Source organism: Stylophora pistillata, chromosome 12, assembly GCF_964205215.1.
Source record: "Stylophora pistillata chromosome 12, jaStyPist1.2, whole genome shotgun sequence".
Classification (NCBI taxonomy): domain Eukaryota; kingdom Metazoa; phylum Cnidaria; class Anthozoa; order Scleractinia; family Pocilloporidae; genus Stylophora; species Stylophora pistillata.
The window spans coordinates 1,123,953-1,142,500 of NC_142530.1; the positions used below are offsets into that span (position 1 = coordinate 1,123,953).

Sequence of the window (18,548 nt, forward strand, 5' to 3'; positions counted from 1 at the left end):
TCTTTGCATCTGATTGGTTGAGAGATAAATTCGTGTTTTCTGGACCAATCACAGAGCAAAGTGAAACTATAAAAGCAATCATGGATTATTTCAGCACTTCAATGAAAATTTTTCTATGCAACCAAATGGAATGGCTGATTCTTGAAACACCAGCTTTTCAGAATTTACTACTATAGTTATTACAGGGTTTCTTATTGGCCGTTGTGATCACTGTCGTTTTGCTTTGGTGACACATCATCGAAAATCTCCCCACGAGGGAAAGCTTGCAAAATGCAATATGTACTGCAGCTAGTCTGTGTTCCCAATCGTCTTTATCATCCGACAACACGGACTGAATCTTCACCATCTCTTCACTTAGTTCTTTACTGCTATCAACCTGAAAAAAAATTGTCTCTAACTCATGTAGGAGGTCAAAACTGCTGGCGAACAGTTTTTTTTTATAACAAAGCTCAAAGAAACTGCGTGCTTCAAGGAACAGAAAGTGTCTGGGGTAACAAATATGAGGGAATATTTTCGGGCCAAACAAAGGCTCTATAGTTTTTACAGGGTTTCCAACAGGTAATTGATAACCAGGAATTTCCTTTACTTGCCAACACAGTACAATTGAAAAATGATAACTCATTTCAAAGTTTGTCACATTTCATTTATTTAATGAAAATATAAACAAGACACTGTTATATGCTTAAATCTTCTTAATGTACTATCAGAAATCATTTTATCATAAAATACATGTTAAAAGTTACTAATACAAATATATCAGTGAATTAGCCCTAGAAAAAAATATGGGACCTTATTTCAGTGTTACTAATTTTCACAATATTAACTAAAGAGCTACAGTTATCAATTTATATAAAATTCAACACCAACACATTTATATCAAATAAATACTTTGTTCAGTTCAAAGCCTCCTCAACTCGAGTGGTAATAAATGTCAGTTGACAACATTTAATAAGCACTAAATAACAGATATGCCTGGAGACTGAACAGAACAACTCCCTAGTGATTTGATCATACAACTTGATTTTCAATGACAAGGCCTTATCAAAGTGATCACCACCGACACCAATTCTCCTCCATAACAAGAAATAAGCCAAAACAGTGTATTTTCTTTTGTAATGGGGTCCGTCGCCGATAATATTATCCTGAACTGTGACCAGTTCTTACTAACATTGGGGTTTTTCAAAAACTTCTTCCACAAGTGGCTGCCTATGGTATAATAGGAAGTGATAAGAGAGTGCAAAACCAAGACACAAGAGCTAGCCTGCTTGCAGGCTAGACAGGCATCGTTGAGGTCTTACAGGCAGAGGTAGACCAAAGCTACCCAGCTTTTAATGGAACCTGACTTAACCTAGGTGAGAAATACACCAGCACAATGTAAACTCATTTCCACAGACCTCTCTCTAGAGTTGAAACAGAACCAGGAAATCTTTTTGTCTCCTCTTATTGACTTACCAGACAGGTAACACTGGCAAAGAGGTATATTTCTACAAATCAAAGTCTAACAGTTTCCCAACTATGACAAAAAATTCCTCTTGCAAACATGTTTGTGTAGGGAAACACACTGCACAGTCTGACAGGTTTGATTTTCTGCAATATGTTGTAAATACAAATCACTCACTTTCTTTGCTGCATTGAGTGATCACCTGTTCTTTGATGTCATTGCAATTCTTGCTTTTTACACCTACATCACACACCAATTTCTTTCTGATATATTCCATGGGAACTTTACATCTTAATTTTCCTCAAGGGAGAACATTCAATCATGACCTGTGAAAATTTTTATCAATCCTTTTTTCCTTGCAATCTTTTTAATTAAAACACTATAAAGTTCATAATCTTTTCAGTTAATATTAAACTTCTTTGGTCATTTGAAGAACTATTTTGCATCACAAGTATTATTTTACTATAACACCAAGATACAGGAAATTAATTCACTAAAGCAAAGTCTTTATCTTCAACCATTTTTGTTCATCCTACGAGGTTTCCAAGAAAGTAAAGAAGTTATGCATGACATCCATGTGAAGTGACCATAACTGAGCTTCTTTCAACCCTTTTAGTGCATCAAAAAAATATATATTAACAAGATATTTGCTTACAGTTCATATTTTTACATTTAACTGTTGCCATGAAATCTCATGCTTAATCTAACTTTTCTTTACAATTCCAATAGGTTATCTCGCAAACAGGCCATGACAACGGACATACTTATCAACTTAAAGGCATCACCTTTATGTAACACCAATTTCTTCCTGTCTAATTTACAAGGAAATATAGAACTTAGTAAAGAACATTACTTACTGGATTCTGAGAATTAAAGGAGGACTCACTAATGATAACAAACTGTATTACCAAAGGATAATTGACATTAAATCTAGCATCTGTCACATAATTTGTAAAGGAATACCAGTAATACCAATTAGGCATATCTAAAAATTATAATTTTGCTTTTCATTCTTTAACGTTTCTATCAGCGGCATCCTACTATTAATTTTAAGTTGGTTAGCACTATATCTACACAAGTTTTAAGATCACTCACTCAAAAATGTCTTCACAGTAAAAAATCTTTTTCTTTTCTCACTATCAAGAAATATCACATTTAATTTAAATATACAAGTCACAATATTAATGCGCTGTGAACAATAACTATACTGGATCCATTTCTTCTCTGAATTATGTTGTCCACTTTTGGTGTTTAAGAACATCTTTGTTGCTATGAGAAAATGACAATAATTTTCATTAAGTTGTTAAAAATATACCCCCCCTGTTCTCCTTACTTTTAAGCATGACAGGTAAAGGAAACTAGAAAACCAGTAAAACAATCCTTTGACCCATTGAGAGGAACTATAGCTGGTAAATTTTACCAGTTACTGCCTGAAGGGAGAAACACAGCATAACCTCAACTAACTTTATCTTTAAGTTCTATAATTTTTATGGTAAGATGCACTCCAAATTTCAGCCCCTTCCATTGATGACCTAGGCAAGAAGTGTGCAGGCCTTAAATCAAAGGGGAAACAAGGATTCATTATCAACAGAACAGACCAAGAAACTCAAGTTTCAGTTAGAGCTTTCAACTTACCAAGAAAGTAGTGTGTAATAGTGGTAAACCATTCCCTAGTCACAAGAAAGTTTCAAATGGTTCACACATTTTAAATGCAAAACACGCCCTGATCAATTATAAGTGCATTTCGAAATGCAACTTAAAGTAAGAAAAGAATTAAATATCCTCTCATTTGCCCATGACAAATTGGTGATAAGCAACAAAAGATTTTCATCTTGGCAGGCAGAACAGCTAAACTGACAAAAAACATTGCTACATCGCTTGTTTTAGAATAGGCCAAGTGCAAATGGAAATGTCCTCTACTGCTGAATTCTACCACTGAAAATCAATCTTAGATTAAACACATTATTACAAAAAATATTTTACCTGTAATTTGCCAAGATTTTCTTCCATTTAGTGAAGGACTAGGTCACTTGGAAATGCACTCTGTAAGGACAAGACACAAAGATACATTCTTAAATCACACTTCACTGGAATGCAAGTCTGTTGACAGCCTATTGAATTAAAGTCTCTGAATGTTGAGTGTATAACACTTACATAACACATACATTCAAAGATTAATTTAACACTTTTCATAAATCTCTCAATTAGTTCATGGGCCACGATTGGTCAGTTTAGCTGCCTGTGTTGCACTGTATGGCCCACTGAACTTGTACCTTTGTTTGAATTTAAATCTTCCTTCTCTACTTGAACCCACAGATTAAATAAATATATTTAGTTGCATGCAAACCTCGTTTCTCTTCTTGTGACTTAAAGTACAGACCTTACATTTGTTGCTAAGAACTCACATTTGTTACTAAGAAGTATGTCTCTATAATAGGTACATGTACATAACCAATGAAAAACAAACCGGTAAATTCTGATTGATCTCCTTCTCATTGTCAAAGAAGTTGTTTTTAGAAGCAAAAGGATCAAACAGATCATCATCCGCAAATGGATCAGCACCATTAAGACCACTAGAAAATGGATTGGTTGAGTGGCCACTAGTCAGTTGTAGCAGATCTAATGTAAAGAGAAAATAATTCAGCTATAAAACAGTCCTAGATCTATCTTGACTGTATGTAACATTGTAACAATTAATGTAGCACATTGTCTGTATTTATTTAGTAAGGTTGAACACAGCATTAATCACAGATTGCAGAATTTTATGGATACTGTACAGAACTCTTCATCTAAACTCTGATAGCCTGTGGTCCTTAAAGTCAGCATTCTGTTCAGAAATCTGCTATTGAATGAATGAATGAATGAAAAACTTTATTTAAGTCTGTTTTTAGCTATAAGCTAATGAGGGACACTGAAAAATTTAAAAGTCAAATACATTTACATAATTATGTAGATAATAGTTATTTACAGTACATAATTAAAAGATTACAAAGTTATTTAGTTAAGTTTTAAATTTCAACAAGAGTTGAAAGGTCGACTTTACTATGTTCTTCTTGAACGAGTTTAAGAGTTTCTATAGTTCTTAGGTGTCTTGGTAACTTTGACCAAATGAGAGGTCCCATATATTTAATAGAATTCCTACCAAATCTTACAATTTCGAATCTTGGCAGTTCAAAGTCACTATTAGATTGGTTAACTCTTTCACTCCCTTAATCTATTCACTAACACTCTCCTTCTTACCTGCCATACATAGCTTATATACTTAGTTCTGGGAATGAAGTGCTAGACCAAATGATAATCCCCTCATTGATATTTTTCTATATTTTCATCACTTGTCTGCTTAATATTGTCTTGGTTTTGCAAGGAGAAAGTACATGTATGTCTCCGTAACTGCTGTGAGTAAAAGGGTTACTGGTCTATATGAAAGCTTTCGGTTCAACCTTGTTGAGCTGCGTCATTGCTGTGCTTTGCGACGGCGATTAGCAGTGAATATTATTACTATTATTATTATTATTATTAATAAAAGTGCCAGAAAATTCATTGTTTCCATGTGTCTTTGAGTTACCTTTTTACTTGTAAAGAGTCAGGCTTTTGTGATCATTTCCAAATACAAAATAAAATTAACTTTTTTTAAAAAACTGAATGTTTTGGGCCCTCTTGTTCAAAGGGTAAATAACACAATCCAACATTGTAATTCCTCTCCACCAGATGAATGTGAACAAAATGTACTGTGTTATCCACCAGATAGTGCACCATGATCCTTTAGATAGTGTTAGACACCCTTCCGACAACTAGGGCCAGGTGTTCACCTTTAACTCCCAGAAGTGATTAACATGTAACTTCTCCCTAGAATATCCATACATCATCCAGCTAACAGGTAATGAGAATACTCAAAGGTATCAAACAGAGATCGTTATTGTGATCTAACACTAAATTATCATTATTAATTTCAAAGGAAATGTGTACCAGTTAGAGAGGAAAATTAAAAATCAGATCTTGGGAATTACGGGGTTAATTGATGTTCTTACCATCTGAAGGAGCTGGCTGAGACACAGGTGGAGTTTCTACTTGTGGTGGGGGTGACACAACTGGGGGTGACATGACTGGAGCTGTGTTACCAGTGTTGGTTTTCATTCGATTTGCTGCCTTTACACTTTCTTTTGTTGGTGGAGGAGGCAGAGCAACTGGTAGCATTCCCTTAGTCGCTGGTCTGGGCACAGATGGATTCATAGGTGGTGGTGAAAATTCATTTAAGTCAGGTGATGTAGGAGCAGCTGTTTGAGGCTGAGATAGTGGTATCTGCACAAAAGGATCAAAGAACATGTCTTGACTGGTTGTATCCTGAGGGAAAACAGGTGCTGTGTCTTGTGGTGATGAAACTGGCATCACAGATGAACTGAAGCTACCCAAGAGATCAAATTCATCTGGATCGGACTGGCTCCGGTTACCCTGAGAAAGCAATTTAAAAAATTGATAATTGACAAGGATCTCCAGAATTCACAGAGCTCTCAAACTGAAGATGTGGTTCATTATGTCTCAAGCATGGGACCAAGAAAAAATTCAGAGTCTCCATGAGGAATCAAACCTAAGACCTTTGGATTCCCTAACCCCAACTCTGAACTCTCAAACTGTTACTGGGAAAATTAAAAACAGTGAAAACAAGGATTACTTAACAGATGTTAGTGTGTTCAAGATTACAGCTAATCAGGCATTGGAAAACTGAATCCCAAAGAGCAACAGTAATTAGGTTTTGGATTTGAAGTTTGCCTGTGTTTCCTGAACATTACTGTGATGATCAGAACACCAGTCCTCTTAACTGACCACTCACAATGAAATCAAACTGTTCAGTTTCCTGGTTTCATTGTGGAATTGAGTCATGATGCATTTTACCCTTCGACTCCTAAGTGTGATTAACATCTAATTTCTCCTTCCAATTTCACCCTTGGATGAAGAAAAAAAATGATCATCAACAAAAGAAGCTCTTGATCGTTACACAAATTCTTCTTGACAGCTCCTTAAGAAATGTATAGAGAAAAGTATGGAGAATATGCATACTGATGTTAGGGTGTAGGAGGTTTAATGGTTCCTTTAAGATTGGGAACTTCTTTTAGTTAGCCCTTAAAATGTTATAATCTATAGGACCTTTTAGTGAGTACCTTTCATGTTTGAAGAGAAACAAAACCTATATCAACCAGTATTACTATAAGCTTTCTTTGTCCAGGGCTAAGTCAAAGTGTAGAAACCAAAGAGAAATATTTTCTGCTAAATATCAAACAACCTCAAATGAGACCCTCCCTTTAAATGAGTGCTCTGCATATATCCCAAACTTTAAAAAAAAAAAAAAAGCCTCCCCCCTCTCTTATCAAATGAACAATCTCATTTTCTCCCCCCCCCCCCTTAACAATTGCTGAAACCATGAAAATGTATAGAGTTTCTAAGCCTACCTTTCAAGTGTTACCTCTTCATTAGAGCGAATGACAAAGTGCTAACACTTGAAACATCAGCTTGGAAACTCTTCACAGTGGCCAATTTACATCTATCAACTCAGTTGATAAAACCAAATTATCCTGTTATACCCACACCGATGCAGTAACACAGTTTCTTTAGAAAATTATCCCCTTTATTCATGAAAATTTTTTTAGTATAGGTTGCTTTCAGCATTTCTTAAAATGACTGACAATGTGTAGAAAGTGAGGAAAAAATACTACAATTATACTTAATACATTCAAATTATATGAAAAAAAAAATGTCAAATACTTTACTTCATTACTTCCATTGCTTGATGGAGGTCCTGAGCCTTGGCTTGCAGCTATTTCAAGTTCAGCAATCTTTTGTTTCAATGCCTCCTTCTCTTCTTCAGCAGTTTTGATTTTTTCTTCCATCTCAGTTAATTTTTTCTTTGAATTGTCATTAAGAGATTTCTTTTCCAGGAACCGCCGATAAGCTAGATCAAAAGCTTGTCCCACTGTTAAGGTTAGTTCTTCTGCCTGAAATTTGAAATAAAAAGGAAAAGAAATGCCTATCGTTACAATTATACAAATCAGGATTTTTCTTGCCATAGCAGTAGATAACATTTTCAGATGACTAAAATTTTTAACAAAAGTCACTAATTCATGTATTATAGGGTTTCTTTGGTCTTAACTTTTAACTAGCATGAGTGACCAAGACAGAATTTCTCCTTACATATCAATATAATATCAAGCAGAAAAGTAATGAGAATAAAGAAAAACATCAATCAGGAGAATACTTTTTGATCTATTGATACACAGTTCTTGGAACTAACAACATATGAGCTGTATGGCAGGCACTAAATGACACAGAATAATATGATGAAGCAATAGCTCTAAAATTACAAATTTTTTCCACATCAGCCATATCTTGATATTACATTTCATTTAAACCATGATCCTGTCTTACCATTTTCTCGCATTCGAAAACATAGCAGTTATGATGCTGTTGCCCAGAATCTTTGGCAATAAAAGCAAACAGCTTCTTATCCCGTTTATCATCAGCACAGTAAGATATACGGTGTAATGGGTACGAGTATAGCTCCTCCTGTAAAAAAAAAAAATTAAGAGAAAAGATTTGAGAAAGATGATAAAAAAGTAACTGATTTTCTAACAGAGATACAGGCAGACACATGGACAAATAAATAAAGGGGGTAACTTTCTAAAGAAACTGTGGTGCTGCACCAGTGGGGGTGACTTGGTAATTTGGTTTTATCAACTAAGTTAATAAGGTTAATTGGCCAAAGAGTTTAAAAGCTGATGTTTCAGGGCTTAGCCATTTGTCAGAGTGAATGGAAAAACTGACAGACAGATACACAGAGAACCAAGTGAAAACCAAAACTACCTTTGTCTTGACATCTTCTACTTTGATATCATTGATGGATATCTTTATCTCAACCTTTTTTAGTTTACTTCCTTTCACACCAGCTTCACTCTTTTTGATATGATTTGCAAACTACAACAAAAGAAAATTCAGACATTATCACTTGTTAATAAAAAAAAACACTGTCATCATAGCCCTCTAAAACTGCATGTATTCAGAACCTATTGACCCTTTAATTCCCAGAAGTGATGAACTTACAACTTCTCCTTTTACTATCCAGTCATTATCCAACAAACAGGCAATGATAATACTCAAATTTATCTGGCACAAGTTGTTGTCTTGATCTCACTCAATTTTCTAGTGACTAATTTACAAGGAAATGTGTCACAGGTAGACAGGAGAATTAACAATCAGAGCCTGGGAGTTTGAGGATTAGCACATGATTAAATGTTTTACTCTACTTATTACTTCCACACAGGTTTGTAGTGGTCATTAGGACTGAGTAAACTCCAAATCCATCAGTAATCATACATATAGTGATTAACAAAGTCAGATGACTGCCAATTGGGAATTTGATTTTTTAATTACAAGTACCATAACAAACAGAGTTGGACTACAACAAAATTTGAGAAACAAACCAGACATCAGTTCTACATGTTCGTAAAAATTATAGTTAACTCAGTGAAATACACAACAAGCATGCGCATATGAGGTGTGCACCATCCAGTTACAAGCATGAACATACACTGTCCTAATGGTGTTCTAAAAAGGCTAGTCATAACCAATCACACTCTAGAATTTTGTTATATATAGATAAGATTAGTTCCCAGATCAGTTGATGTAGCAGACAATGGCTCCTTCCCTAGACCTCTCACCAAAATGGTCACACTACCCACCCATTCAAATGTTACACCTTGAATAAAACCAATTACTGTATTACAAAAACATTGAAGTTATCATTATTTTACTGAGAGACAAGTCTTAAGGGACAAGTATTAAAGTAAGAGCTTGGTCCTTTACATGTTGCAAATTAATTCATGGTGTTTAAGTTTCCAAACTAGTATCCATAACTTCCAAATTACGTGTTCTTAAAAATTGCCATGATTATTTCATTTATATAATCAAAACGAAACACTTTTTGATCAGTTCATTTTTTATTTTTATCACACAAAGTTTATTTTCATCAGTTAATTCTGCCTCTAAGCAAATGTAATTCTTCCATTACAGTACTTCAACTATAAATAAAACTCGTGCTCAGTTAAATATCACAGTTTCCAACAACAAATATCTATACATTGCTTTCAAACAATACATCAAGCCTCAAAAACCCTTGCAAGTGACTCCCAATATTGGATTCCAAATTCTCCCTTCTAGCCACAATGCTCTTCCTTGAAAATTTATTGCAGGAATTTGGCACAAAATCAAACTATATTGGGCATCTGATATCTTGTACATTGTATCATTTCTCTATGAAAAGGAAAGGGAAACATTTCTATTTCATGGTTTTCTTTCCACATAAATTTTATCCCCCAAATAACAGTGAATGTCTGTATAGTGCTGACGTAACAACACTGATATTGAATTTTCATGATAATTGTAGAAATATTGAATGCAATTTCATTCATACAGTCATAATTGCATGTTAAGAATGCCCAATGTGATATTTGCCAAACTCATATCATGTAGAATTACCCTAACTACCTTTCTTTATCAATTTTTACCTTGACTTTCTTTATAGCTTCCCTAACAATGTCTGTCCCTTTTGCTTGGGGTACGTCTGTAGACCCTAGAAGCTATGGACAGAGAATGTAACATTACATAATCACCAATTTCTAATCCAACCGAGTGCGCACACAATAACATTCTTCACTTGCCGCGTGAAAGTTAATGGAGCAGTCAAATTAAGAGCAAAATTAAATATATTTCCCATCGTGGGTCAAAATAGAACTTAAAAAATATTTCTTGAGACATTCGCTATTTTAAGAAAAAGAACTACTTCTTTTCAAAGTGCTCGTGTTGAAAGGTTGAATGCAAATTAATTTGTACAACTAGTACTTGTGTAAGTGAAAGCCCGTCGACTTATAATATGAATGACACAAAACAAAAGGAAGTCATTTGCCGTTTTAGACAGACTCGCTGTCAGTGGTCCCCCGGTGGACAGGTTTTCTCAGCTTTCACTACAGAGTTAAATTTTCCGCGACATATCAAGTTGAATCAGATTGTTAACGAAAAAGTTAAGTGCATTGTGCGAATATATTATGTTTAAAATTCAACAACCAGCACTAATTTCAAAATAATATACGACAGGAACTTTCAGGATAAAAAATGCCCTTGACAATTACAAACAGTTTGGCCTGCGACTTAATTTTCTGAATTGGCGATGGCATCGAGAGTTTGTGAAGAACTAATTATAGGTCGGAGAAAAGGGTTCTCAAGCGAGCAATTTCCGGGGATGGAATAGATTTATTGTTTCTATGTGGGCGAATTTATGACTTTGAATGGGAGACAGTTTCTTATCGCTTTGAATGGTGACAGTTTCTCTCACCAAAACTGCGATTGCTGTATTTTGAATAGAAATATGATCTGCTAGTTAAAAGAATTAGAGATGAACACAAACTGATGCTAGCCTCGTGGTTGTCTAAGACAGCATTTGAACTTTCTGTGATGGCGAATTCCAAAACACTTAGATTAGAGAGCAAGACGGGAGGAATTTCAAAGATCATACACTCTAACGTTTTGCGTTAGAAATCTCTGATGAATAAATTTCCTTTGATGGGTTACTGTTTTCTAGAATATGTTAGAGAACACCCCACGTTCAAACGTATTTCGCGGCCTTGGGAATTGATCTTGACACCTTCAATATTCGTCTGAAGAAACAATTTTAGGCCATCTTACCTTGACAGAATAAACTACAGATCCTTGCTGCAAAGTTTCGGCCGGATGGAGCCATGTTTTTCCCGTTCCACTTTCTGTTCAACAAAATAAACCTTAGTCTAAGCGGAAAGTGTAGGCGAATCAAAGATGCAATACAAAATTTAACCCAAATATACCGCGCCAGTTTGCGACGTCTGCAAATCAACTTTAACTTACCTTGAGCCTGAGGCTTGCCCTTCTTAGATGCTCGCTTTAACACTGAAGTCATCTTCACCTTTCTCCAACACGAAGCAAGACGATTGTCTTAGTACTTCCACTGAAGAGCGAAAGCCGAAGAGAAGGAATATTTTATGTTGATCCTATGACGAGATTAATTGCAACTTGAGATCTCACTACTCGACCGCGCTGTGAATATTTATCCGCTGCATCCTATACTTCAGCGGTTTCACATCAGAATAAAATAGTGATGATTGTACGAGCCACTCAAGTATATAGGATATGATAACGCATCCAATTCCAAGTTCTTCCTGTTGGTTGCATATTTTCCGCCTTGGCGGAAGCCCAAACTGTTAACTGACAGATCAGCATGCTTATCTGTTTCCTTCTTCTGAAGTTTTCCGAAACATGACGGATTCCTCTCGATCAGCTTCCTATGATTTGAGAAATTTTACAAAGAGCCGACCATTTAACTTTTGAGGGTGTGGCGGGGGGGGGGTGATTTATGGTCATTAAGAAATTTTTTTTCTAGCAATCTGCTGGAAAGGATATTTTTTTCCGTTCTAAATGCTCTTTTTTTTTCTGTTAAATTTGGGCTGCTTGTAATTTTTTTCTTCCAACAAGCGCTTGCAGAAAAATTTTTTTCAAAATCACCCACCCCCCCTCAAAAGTTAAATGGTCGGCCCCTAACCAACAACCTCTCTTCCCCCGCCTTGGCCTCCTGGAGCGAGGAGGCGCGGCGGACAATGACATCAACACAATATTTAGGAGAGGCAAATATTTCCCTGACATAGGCACATATCTTCAGTTAAAATCCTATCACTGAATTTTTTCCTATAATTCCTGATCAAAATTGAACTAACAGTTAGAAGTCACTTTATAGAAGAGGAAAGGTTTGTTGGTAAGCAATTTGATACAGAGAATAAAAATGTAACTCTTACCAAAACAAAGCGTGCTAAGAACGTAATGAAAGACGTCCCAATCTGACCGTTTCTTTGTAAATATTTTTCAAAGACAGCAGACCAACAACTGATCCCTCTCCAATATGGATCAATGCTAAATACCCGCTAAAATGCCCCTCCATTGCTAGCAAGCGTTTTTTCCCCTGCTCCTGCTGACTCGTCTCCAAAATGACCGCTGCGCTGTATTGGGTGGAAAAAGGGGGTGTTCGCCCCCTATCTATCACACTTCGCGTTCCCTTCTTGCCTACCTGTGTATTAAAACCCCCGAATGACTGCTTTGATTCCCCGCTCTGTCCCGGGGACCGGCGGTAGGGGGGAGCATGGCTTTAACTGGCCATTGTATGACACACCACTATCGTAATGAACTGAATACAGTCGACTCCCGATAAAAATCGCACCCTCAAAACAAAATCGTTTTCCGTTGGATTTTACTCACGCGTAATTTGACCTAGTAAAACCCGAAGTCTCGTTCACTTAATCAAGTTCGAAATCGAAGTAGTTCCGTTTCCTCTCTGATTATTTTCTAAACAACTTTACCCTCGGTAAGAACATACTGATGACGCACTCAGCTGCTCTACAGGTACATTATTTTTGTCCCTAACACACTCTGACGTCATCTGGGATCTATTATTGAGCAGACGCACATCAACATGGAAACAGATGGACGCTTGACGTCATACACAATTAATATCCTCAGGCTGTCCAACAGGGTGATCAGCTTGCAAAGTGTTTTCTTGTTTACTTGCTATTTTTTTTTACTTTTAATTAAATCTATTTAATAAATAATAACGTGAATTATACATGCATTTTGATTGGTTCTTGATTATGATCTAGTGAAGGACAGAGGCATAAATATCGTCACAATGAAAAGTTTTAGCTTCTTTGTGATATAAAAAAAAAATTGATTCCAGTAATAAACCACAGAAGACACCAAAAGAAAAGAACATAAATGACACACTCGGCTGTGCCTCTTGTCCCACTTTTCTGTTCTTGCCACACTGTGACGTCATCTCTAGGCTTCGAAATAATTTAAGAAGGAGCTGCTCACGAGTACGAAATCGAACAGAAGTGTCTGAAATCCAACGGAAGTCTCTGCATCCAAGTACAACAGTCCGAAGTCGGACGGAACTTTCCGTGAGCTGACGTTGCAGTCCGAAATAGGACGGGACCGACTGAAATCTGACGGAGCTCACCGCAATTGGAGGGGACCGTTCTAAAATGGACAGAAAAGGCAAAAATCGAACGGAGCACTCACTAATATTATGAGCCGTCCGAAACTAGGTGGACGGAACCGACCAAACACAGACGAAACTGTCCGTAACTAGGCAGAACCGTCTAAAACCGTCTAAATCGAAAAAGCTGTCTAAAATCGGACAGATGTATCAAAAGAAATTGGAGGAAAAAGTTCGAAACGGAAAGAAATCGGCGGATCAGTCCGTAATATGACGAACCGTCCGAAATCGGGAGGAACGAAATCGGTTCTTTTGGGGGAGCGTTGCGTGACATCCAAAAAAAACGGCTGCGAGGGAGACTACCCAGAACTGGACGAAGTAGTCCGAAGTCGCGCGGAACCGTCCCAATGGTCCAAATAAGAGGAATGTCCGGAAACAGACGAAAGTGCCCTGAATCGGAAGGAAAAGTCCAAATTGAACAGCTAAATACGTTTGATTTTTTTTTTTTTTTCCATTGGTACTGTATGGTTACGAAGCGAGCGCGGGAGAAAGAGAAAAATTGAGTGACTCTCTAAGAATAAAATCCCCGTTTTTCAGGTTTCTTGGCGCGATACTCTACCACTGGGCAAGAGTCTGTTACATCCAAACATAGAGTTCTGTTGACTCGGTGATTGTGTATCGGACCGCGAAATCCGATGGTCTGGGCGCTAAGTTTGGGCGCCTTTGTTTTTGCCCTTATTTTAGCTGATATTAAATCTCTCTGTTTTTTCTTCATTGCGGGCCAAACCAAGCGAGAGATTGCTAAACTTAGTTACCATATGATCTCCTGAGTCGTTAACCGATAGTCCCAATTTTCGAGACAATGGCAAGATTCTAGTTATCTTCGCAGCCGTTTTGGATATCACGCAACGCACCGCCATACCTCCGGCTCCCGTCTCGGAAAGAAGAAATTTAGGAGTGTGTGACATTCAAAAAATCGGTCGCGAAGGAGACTGGGGCAATCTAGGTAATACTATCGAAACAAGGCCTTAGGCCAATCTTTTAGGCCATTAGTGATTTTTTGACGTGATTTTATTTGCGACTATTAAGCGATGCGGTACCCTGCGAGCAGAGATCCTTCCTATCTTCCAAGATATATCGGGAAGATCGAAGGGACCTCTACTCGCAGGGTAGCGATGTGGATGATCGGAGATGCAATAGTTCTGAATTAGCATAAAACAGCAATACTTATTTGCGCCCATATAATTGTGTTTGGCTTTCGCGAAAGCATTTGTATTGTACAATTATAATGAAAATTGAACGTTTTCTAGGCAAAGAAATTATTTCCGAAACTTTCTAAAACAGATTTAGGTCTCTCTTAAACTAATATGTATCAGGATTCGCACACGTTCAGAAAAACATTATCAAACAATGAAACTTTTTAAAAAGAGATATCTGATCGTTTGTCTCACGATGTGTACACTTGGGATGTGGATTGCACATCCCAAGTGAACATACTCTAAGACAAACGATTACATTTATCTTTCAAGATTGTTATTGACTACGATGAATAACCACAACCTATCTTACAATGAAGCTTTGGTAACAACAACTTTTGTTGTTGCGCGGCATAATTTTAAGCCAATTACCTGCACGCGATATTTTAATTAGGCATCACTGACTCTAACGATCTATCCACTTGACAGGCCGGATATTTTGTCGATTAAGGAGCCTATTGTCATGTATGTAGCACCAAAATCATAGGGGAACAGCTCAATCATTCGTTGAAAGTTTTGCGTTCAGACGAAGATTTTGCCTTTGGACCAGCCATTTTATCAGATTACGTGTTGAGAATTTGAGATCCACGCGAGTTCGAAGTCATTCTGCGAGCTCTTCAGCCCTCTGTAAGTGGTTATCGATTTGTAAGTTTTTCAGTAGCTGATTGAAAAGAGTATTCTAAAATTTATTCGGTACTGCATACCGTGAGCACAAGCTCTCGGAAAAAAAATCGCGCTGTTCTTAAGTGAATGTGGTGTTAATAAGACGACTTTGTAATGCGCGTGCTTCACGTTTGTGTTACAAAATGCAAGCGAGATGTTTAGTGCAGTTAAGTACTCTGATTATAATCAAATTTTATGAAGATGCTGTCTTGTCAACGAGAGTGGAATGCTAATTTGTTGATATTTTCTATTTTTGCATTCCTGTCAGCCTTACCATTTCAAATGTCTTTAGATAGTATTAAAACGAAGTTAAGAAAAGGAAGAAAAGTTTTACGACGAACAGAAGTTTTTATTCCGAACTTTGTTTCCCTTGCATCAACTAGAACCCAGGTCATATCGGTAACAGAAGCATTGCCTAGTTCAAACGGTTTTCCCACCATAATATAACTGAAAACTCACCACGAGTCAACAATTTCGAGAGGTTTTGTAGAAACGGAATTTCTGAGGTTGCACAAAATCTCATCTTCCATTGTTTTGTCATCGGCCAATTTAATTTCAAGAAAAATTGGTTTCTACTGACTGTTGGAAAACTAAACTGTGGGGCTATGTAGTCTTTCAAAATGGCGATGTCCGAAGCTGAACTTTCAGCACATTTGGAGACAATTTTCGAAAGTTAAGTTCTCTCTTTGGAAACTAAATAACATAAGATGTAAATCTTTGAGATAAAAAGTGTATGATTTCTGGGGAACACTTCCCTTGACTGTAACAAGGGCCTAACAAGCTAACAGTTTCGCTTAATCTGTCAAAGTAAGGCAACCTCGTTCCTAGGATCCTCGGGAAACTAGGGTACTTTTTAGAGGAAGGAAGATAGGGGACCCTGGAAACGAGGATCAAAGTGAGGCCAGATCGCGTGTCTCTCAGTTATGGCGTCCAATCAGCGGGCGTCATATATCTTACGAAGTAATCAGAAGCATTTAACATTTATAATGCTTTCTGGCTTATTTACGTCTTGATTGGTTCTGTTTCCAAGTGCACTCAATCGCAAAATAGCTTTTAAATTGCCTGAGGCTTTTAGCAAGGATCTATTTATTAACGTATCACGAGTAATTTCTGGCAGTTACCCCACCCTGGTTACGGATCGTCACAGAACCAGTGCACATCACAAGTCGTTTGACACACGGCGAGCTGCACGTGAGTTTTTCTCAGATCTCTTACTATCAATTATTAATACTGATGTTAGTTTGTGATAGCAGACTAGTGGTATCAACTTATCATCGTAGCTCTCTTTCTAAATTTGAACATAATCGTGTTCTAACAATATACACAAGGCTTTTTGGGCGGTAGACTGGCTCCCTATTCAAGTTTCGAAACTTTGTGCGGGTTTTATGATTCATATACAACATTCTGTCATCTAACCGGTGGAAAACTCGTTCTCTTCAAAAACTTTTCACTTCTTTTCACAGTTTTTATCTCGTTGTGACATTTCTTGGTAAAGTACTAGTTAAACCTAGCTGCTAATTCACTTTGAAAATAACTTAGACATGCTTAGACATTTCTTAATTATATATTCAAACAGTTAAATACCGAGCAGTGAGGCGAAAATTTTAGATTCCTTTGCTAGCAGCAAACTAACAAACGGCACTTCCTTTTCAAAAAGTTGACCGTTACATGATCAGCCGGTGATATCATATCAGTGCAGCGGATATCAGAAGTAGAGTATAGAATAAAAAAGCAGGAGTTTTTAGCATATCATTTATAAGAGATACTTCTATTCTGGCTGTGAACGGCAGCGATCAATTGAATCCCCTGCTACTTTCCTTTCATCATAGAAGAAACTAAAGTCACGTAATTTCGTGGTCTCTTTCGAAAAACTATTCTCGAAATTGCAACAAATTTCCAAATGATTTGTGAACGTTTCTAAGCTAAATAACTCTGAGGTGTTGGCTTTGGTCGAGTCGGTTTAAGTACTCTTAAGTGTAGTGAATTCTTTTACGACATACGTCGTTTCGCTGTTGCGCACAGTGCAATTAGAAAGAGTATTCTTGCGTGGAGGATATGTTTTTAAGCGGAATGTCCAAAATCGCTGGCGTGTTGTAAGTGAAAATAATTGAAACACTGTCTTCCTCCCGATGTGTAGACGGTTTAGCACTTGTTTTGGACAAGAGTTCTTGTATTAAGTGCACTTGGAAATTTATTCGCTGTACTAATGTAATTATTTAAATTCCATTAGGCATTAGCGGTCAAAGGGCGTTGAGCAAACTGCTAGCGTGTTTTAAGCTCCTGCATTCTCTGCATACATTTGGAATGTTAGATGCTATTTTAAAATATTTTGTGGCTCCTTCATGGGCATCAGCTTGTAACAGTTAAAGAAATCATTTTTACAACAGCTGAGACGAATTTGTACTGTTTTAAGGGAAGCCTGGTAGCACTGATATTCGGAAGCATGTACAAATTTAAATTCAAAAATCGTGTTTTCTTTCCAATTCAGGTAACAAGAACAAACACCGCCCATTAACTTTTTCAATTTTAAACTCAACAAAACTACCACTTAGACGGAAAAAGGCGTTTGGCGTCGCTTTAATTTCCGGTTGTAAGGAGAAAGGATTTATGTCACAGGTGTCTCTGGTCTAAACTTGTACACAGTTGATTTATTCCAGTTGAATTAAAATGTAAATTTGTATTTGCATCTTGCCAGATCGTTACAAGAGAAGTGTTGCAACCAAGTCTGCAAGAATGACCAATCTGCTATTGATAACATCTTGCCTAATGGCCATGGGATTTTTTGCCGAATTATGGTGAGCATGCGTTGAGTATGTAAATTGTTTACCACAAGTGAGCTTTCTACTCGCGTGACTTATATAGCTGGAGGCGCCCGTGGACAAGATGAAGTGAATCCTGCGCTCTGATTGGTTCACCGAGCCATCTTGCCCGCTCGGCAATGCCCGTTTGACTCTACGTGCGTGTAGCCTACTTACAAAGCTCGAAATTTTCGGGAAATGTCGTCAATGGAATCCCTAAAATGGTGGACCTTGGTCAAAATTCAGGAAACTTAAACGAGTTTTATGAGTCTAACAACAAATATATATGAAATACATATATATGAACTGCGGTTATGAAACGTATATATGCACGA

At 37.0% G+C, this 18,548-nt stretch overlaps 2 protein-coding genes across 4 annotated transcripts in view; one reads left to right on the forward strand and one right to left on the reverse strand.

Annotated features, from left to right (window-relative positions):
• Window positions 1-621: 621 nt before the first annotated feature.
• LOC111320875 (PTB domain-containing engulfment adapter protein 1) lies at window positions 622-11,591 on the reverse strand. Of its 2 annotated transcripts, none has more exons than XM_022923605.2 (10): window positions 11,363-11,590; window positions 11,168-11,241; window positions 9,994-10,065; window positions 8,294-8,404; window positions 7,859-7,996; window positions 7,204-7,428; window positions 5,470-5,890; window positions 3,909-4,060; window positions 3,425-3,484; window positions 622-2,710 (listed from the first exon to the last, which is right to left on the reverse strand). In XM_022923605.2, exons 1-9 carry the CDS (start codon window positions 11,412-11,414, stop codon window positions 3,452-3,454), a joined length of 1,278 nt encoding a protein of 425 aa, XP_022779340.2. In that variant the 5' UTR covers window positions 11,415-11,590; the 3' UTR covers window positions 622-2,710; window positions 3,425-3,451. The 2 variants fall into 2 exon arrangements, with proteins under 2 accessions (XP_022779340.2, XP_088597422.1); XM_088741296.1 differs by lacking the exon at window positions 622-2,710 and adding an exon at window positions 2,746-3,111 and having other exon boundaries at window positions 11,363-11,591.
• A 3,661-nt stretch (window positions 11,592-15,252) lies between these two features.
• The window catches only part of LOC111320876 (deoxyribonuclease-1), a 10,299-nt gene continuing 7,003 nt past the window's right edge, over window positions 15,253-18,548 (forward strand). Inside the window, exons 1-2 of one of the 2 annotated variants that reach the window (XM_022923606.2) lie at window positions 15,253-15,379; window positions 18,111-18,210. In XM_022923606.2, coding sequence (XP_022779341.2) covers window positions 18,149-18,210 — 62 coding nt within the window. In that variant the 5' untranslated portion in view covers window positions 15,253-15,379; window positions 18,111-18,148. Of the gene's footprint in view, window positions 15,380-16,532; window positions 16,607-18,110; window positions 18,211-18,548 lie in introns of those variants that run through there. The other variant, XM_022923607.2, reaches the window with a different exon arrangement.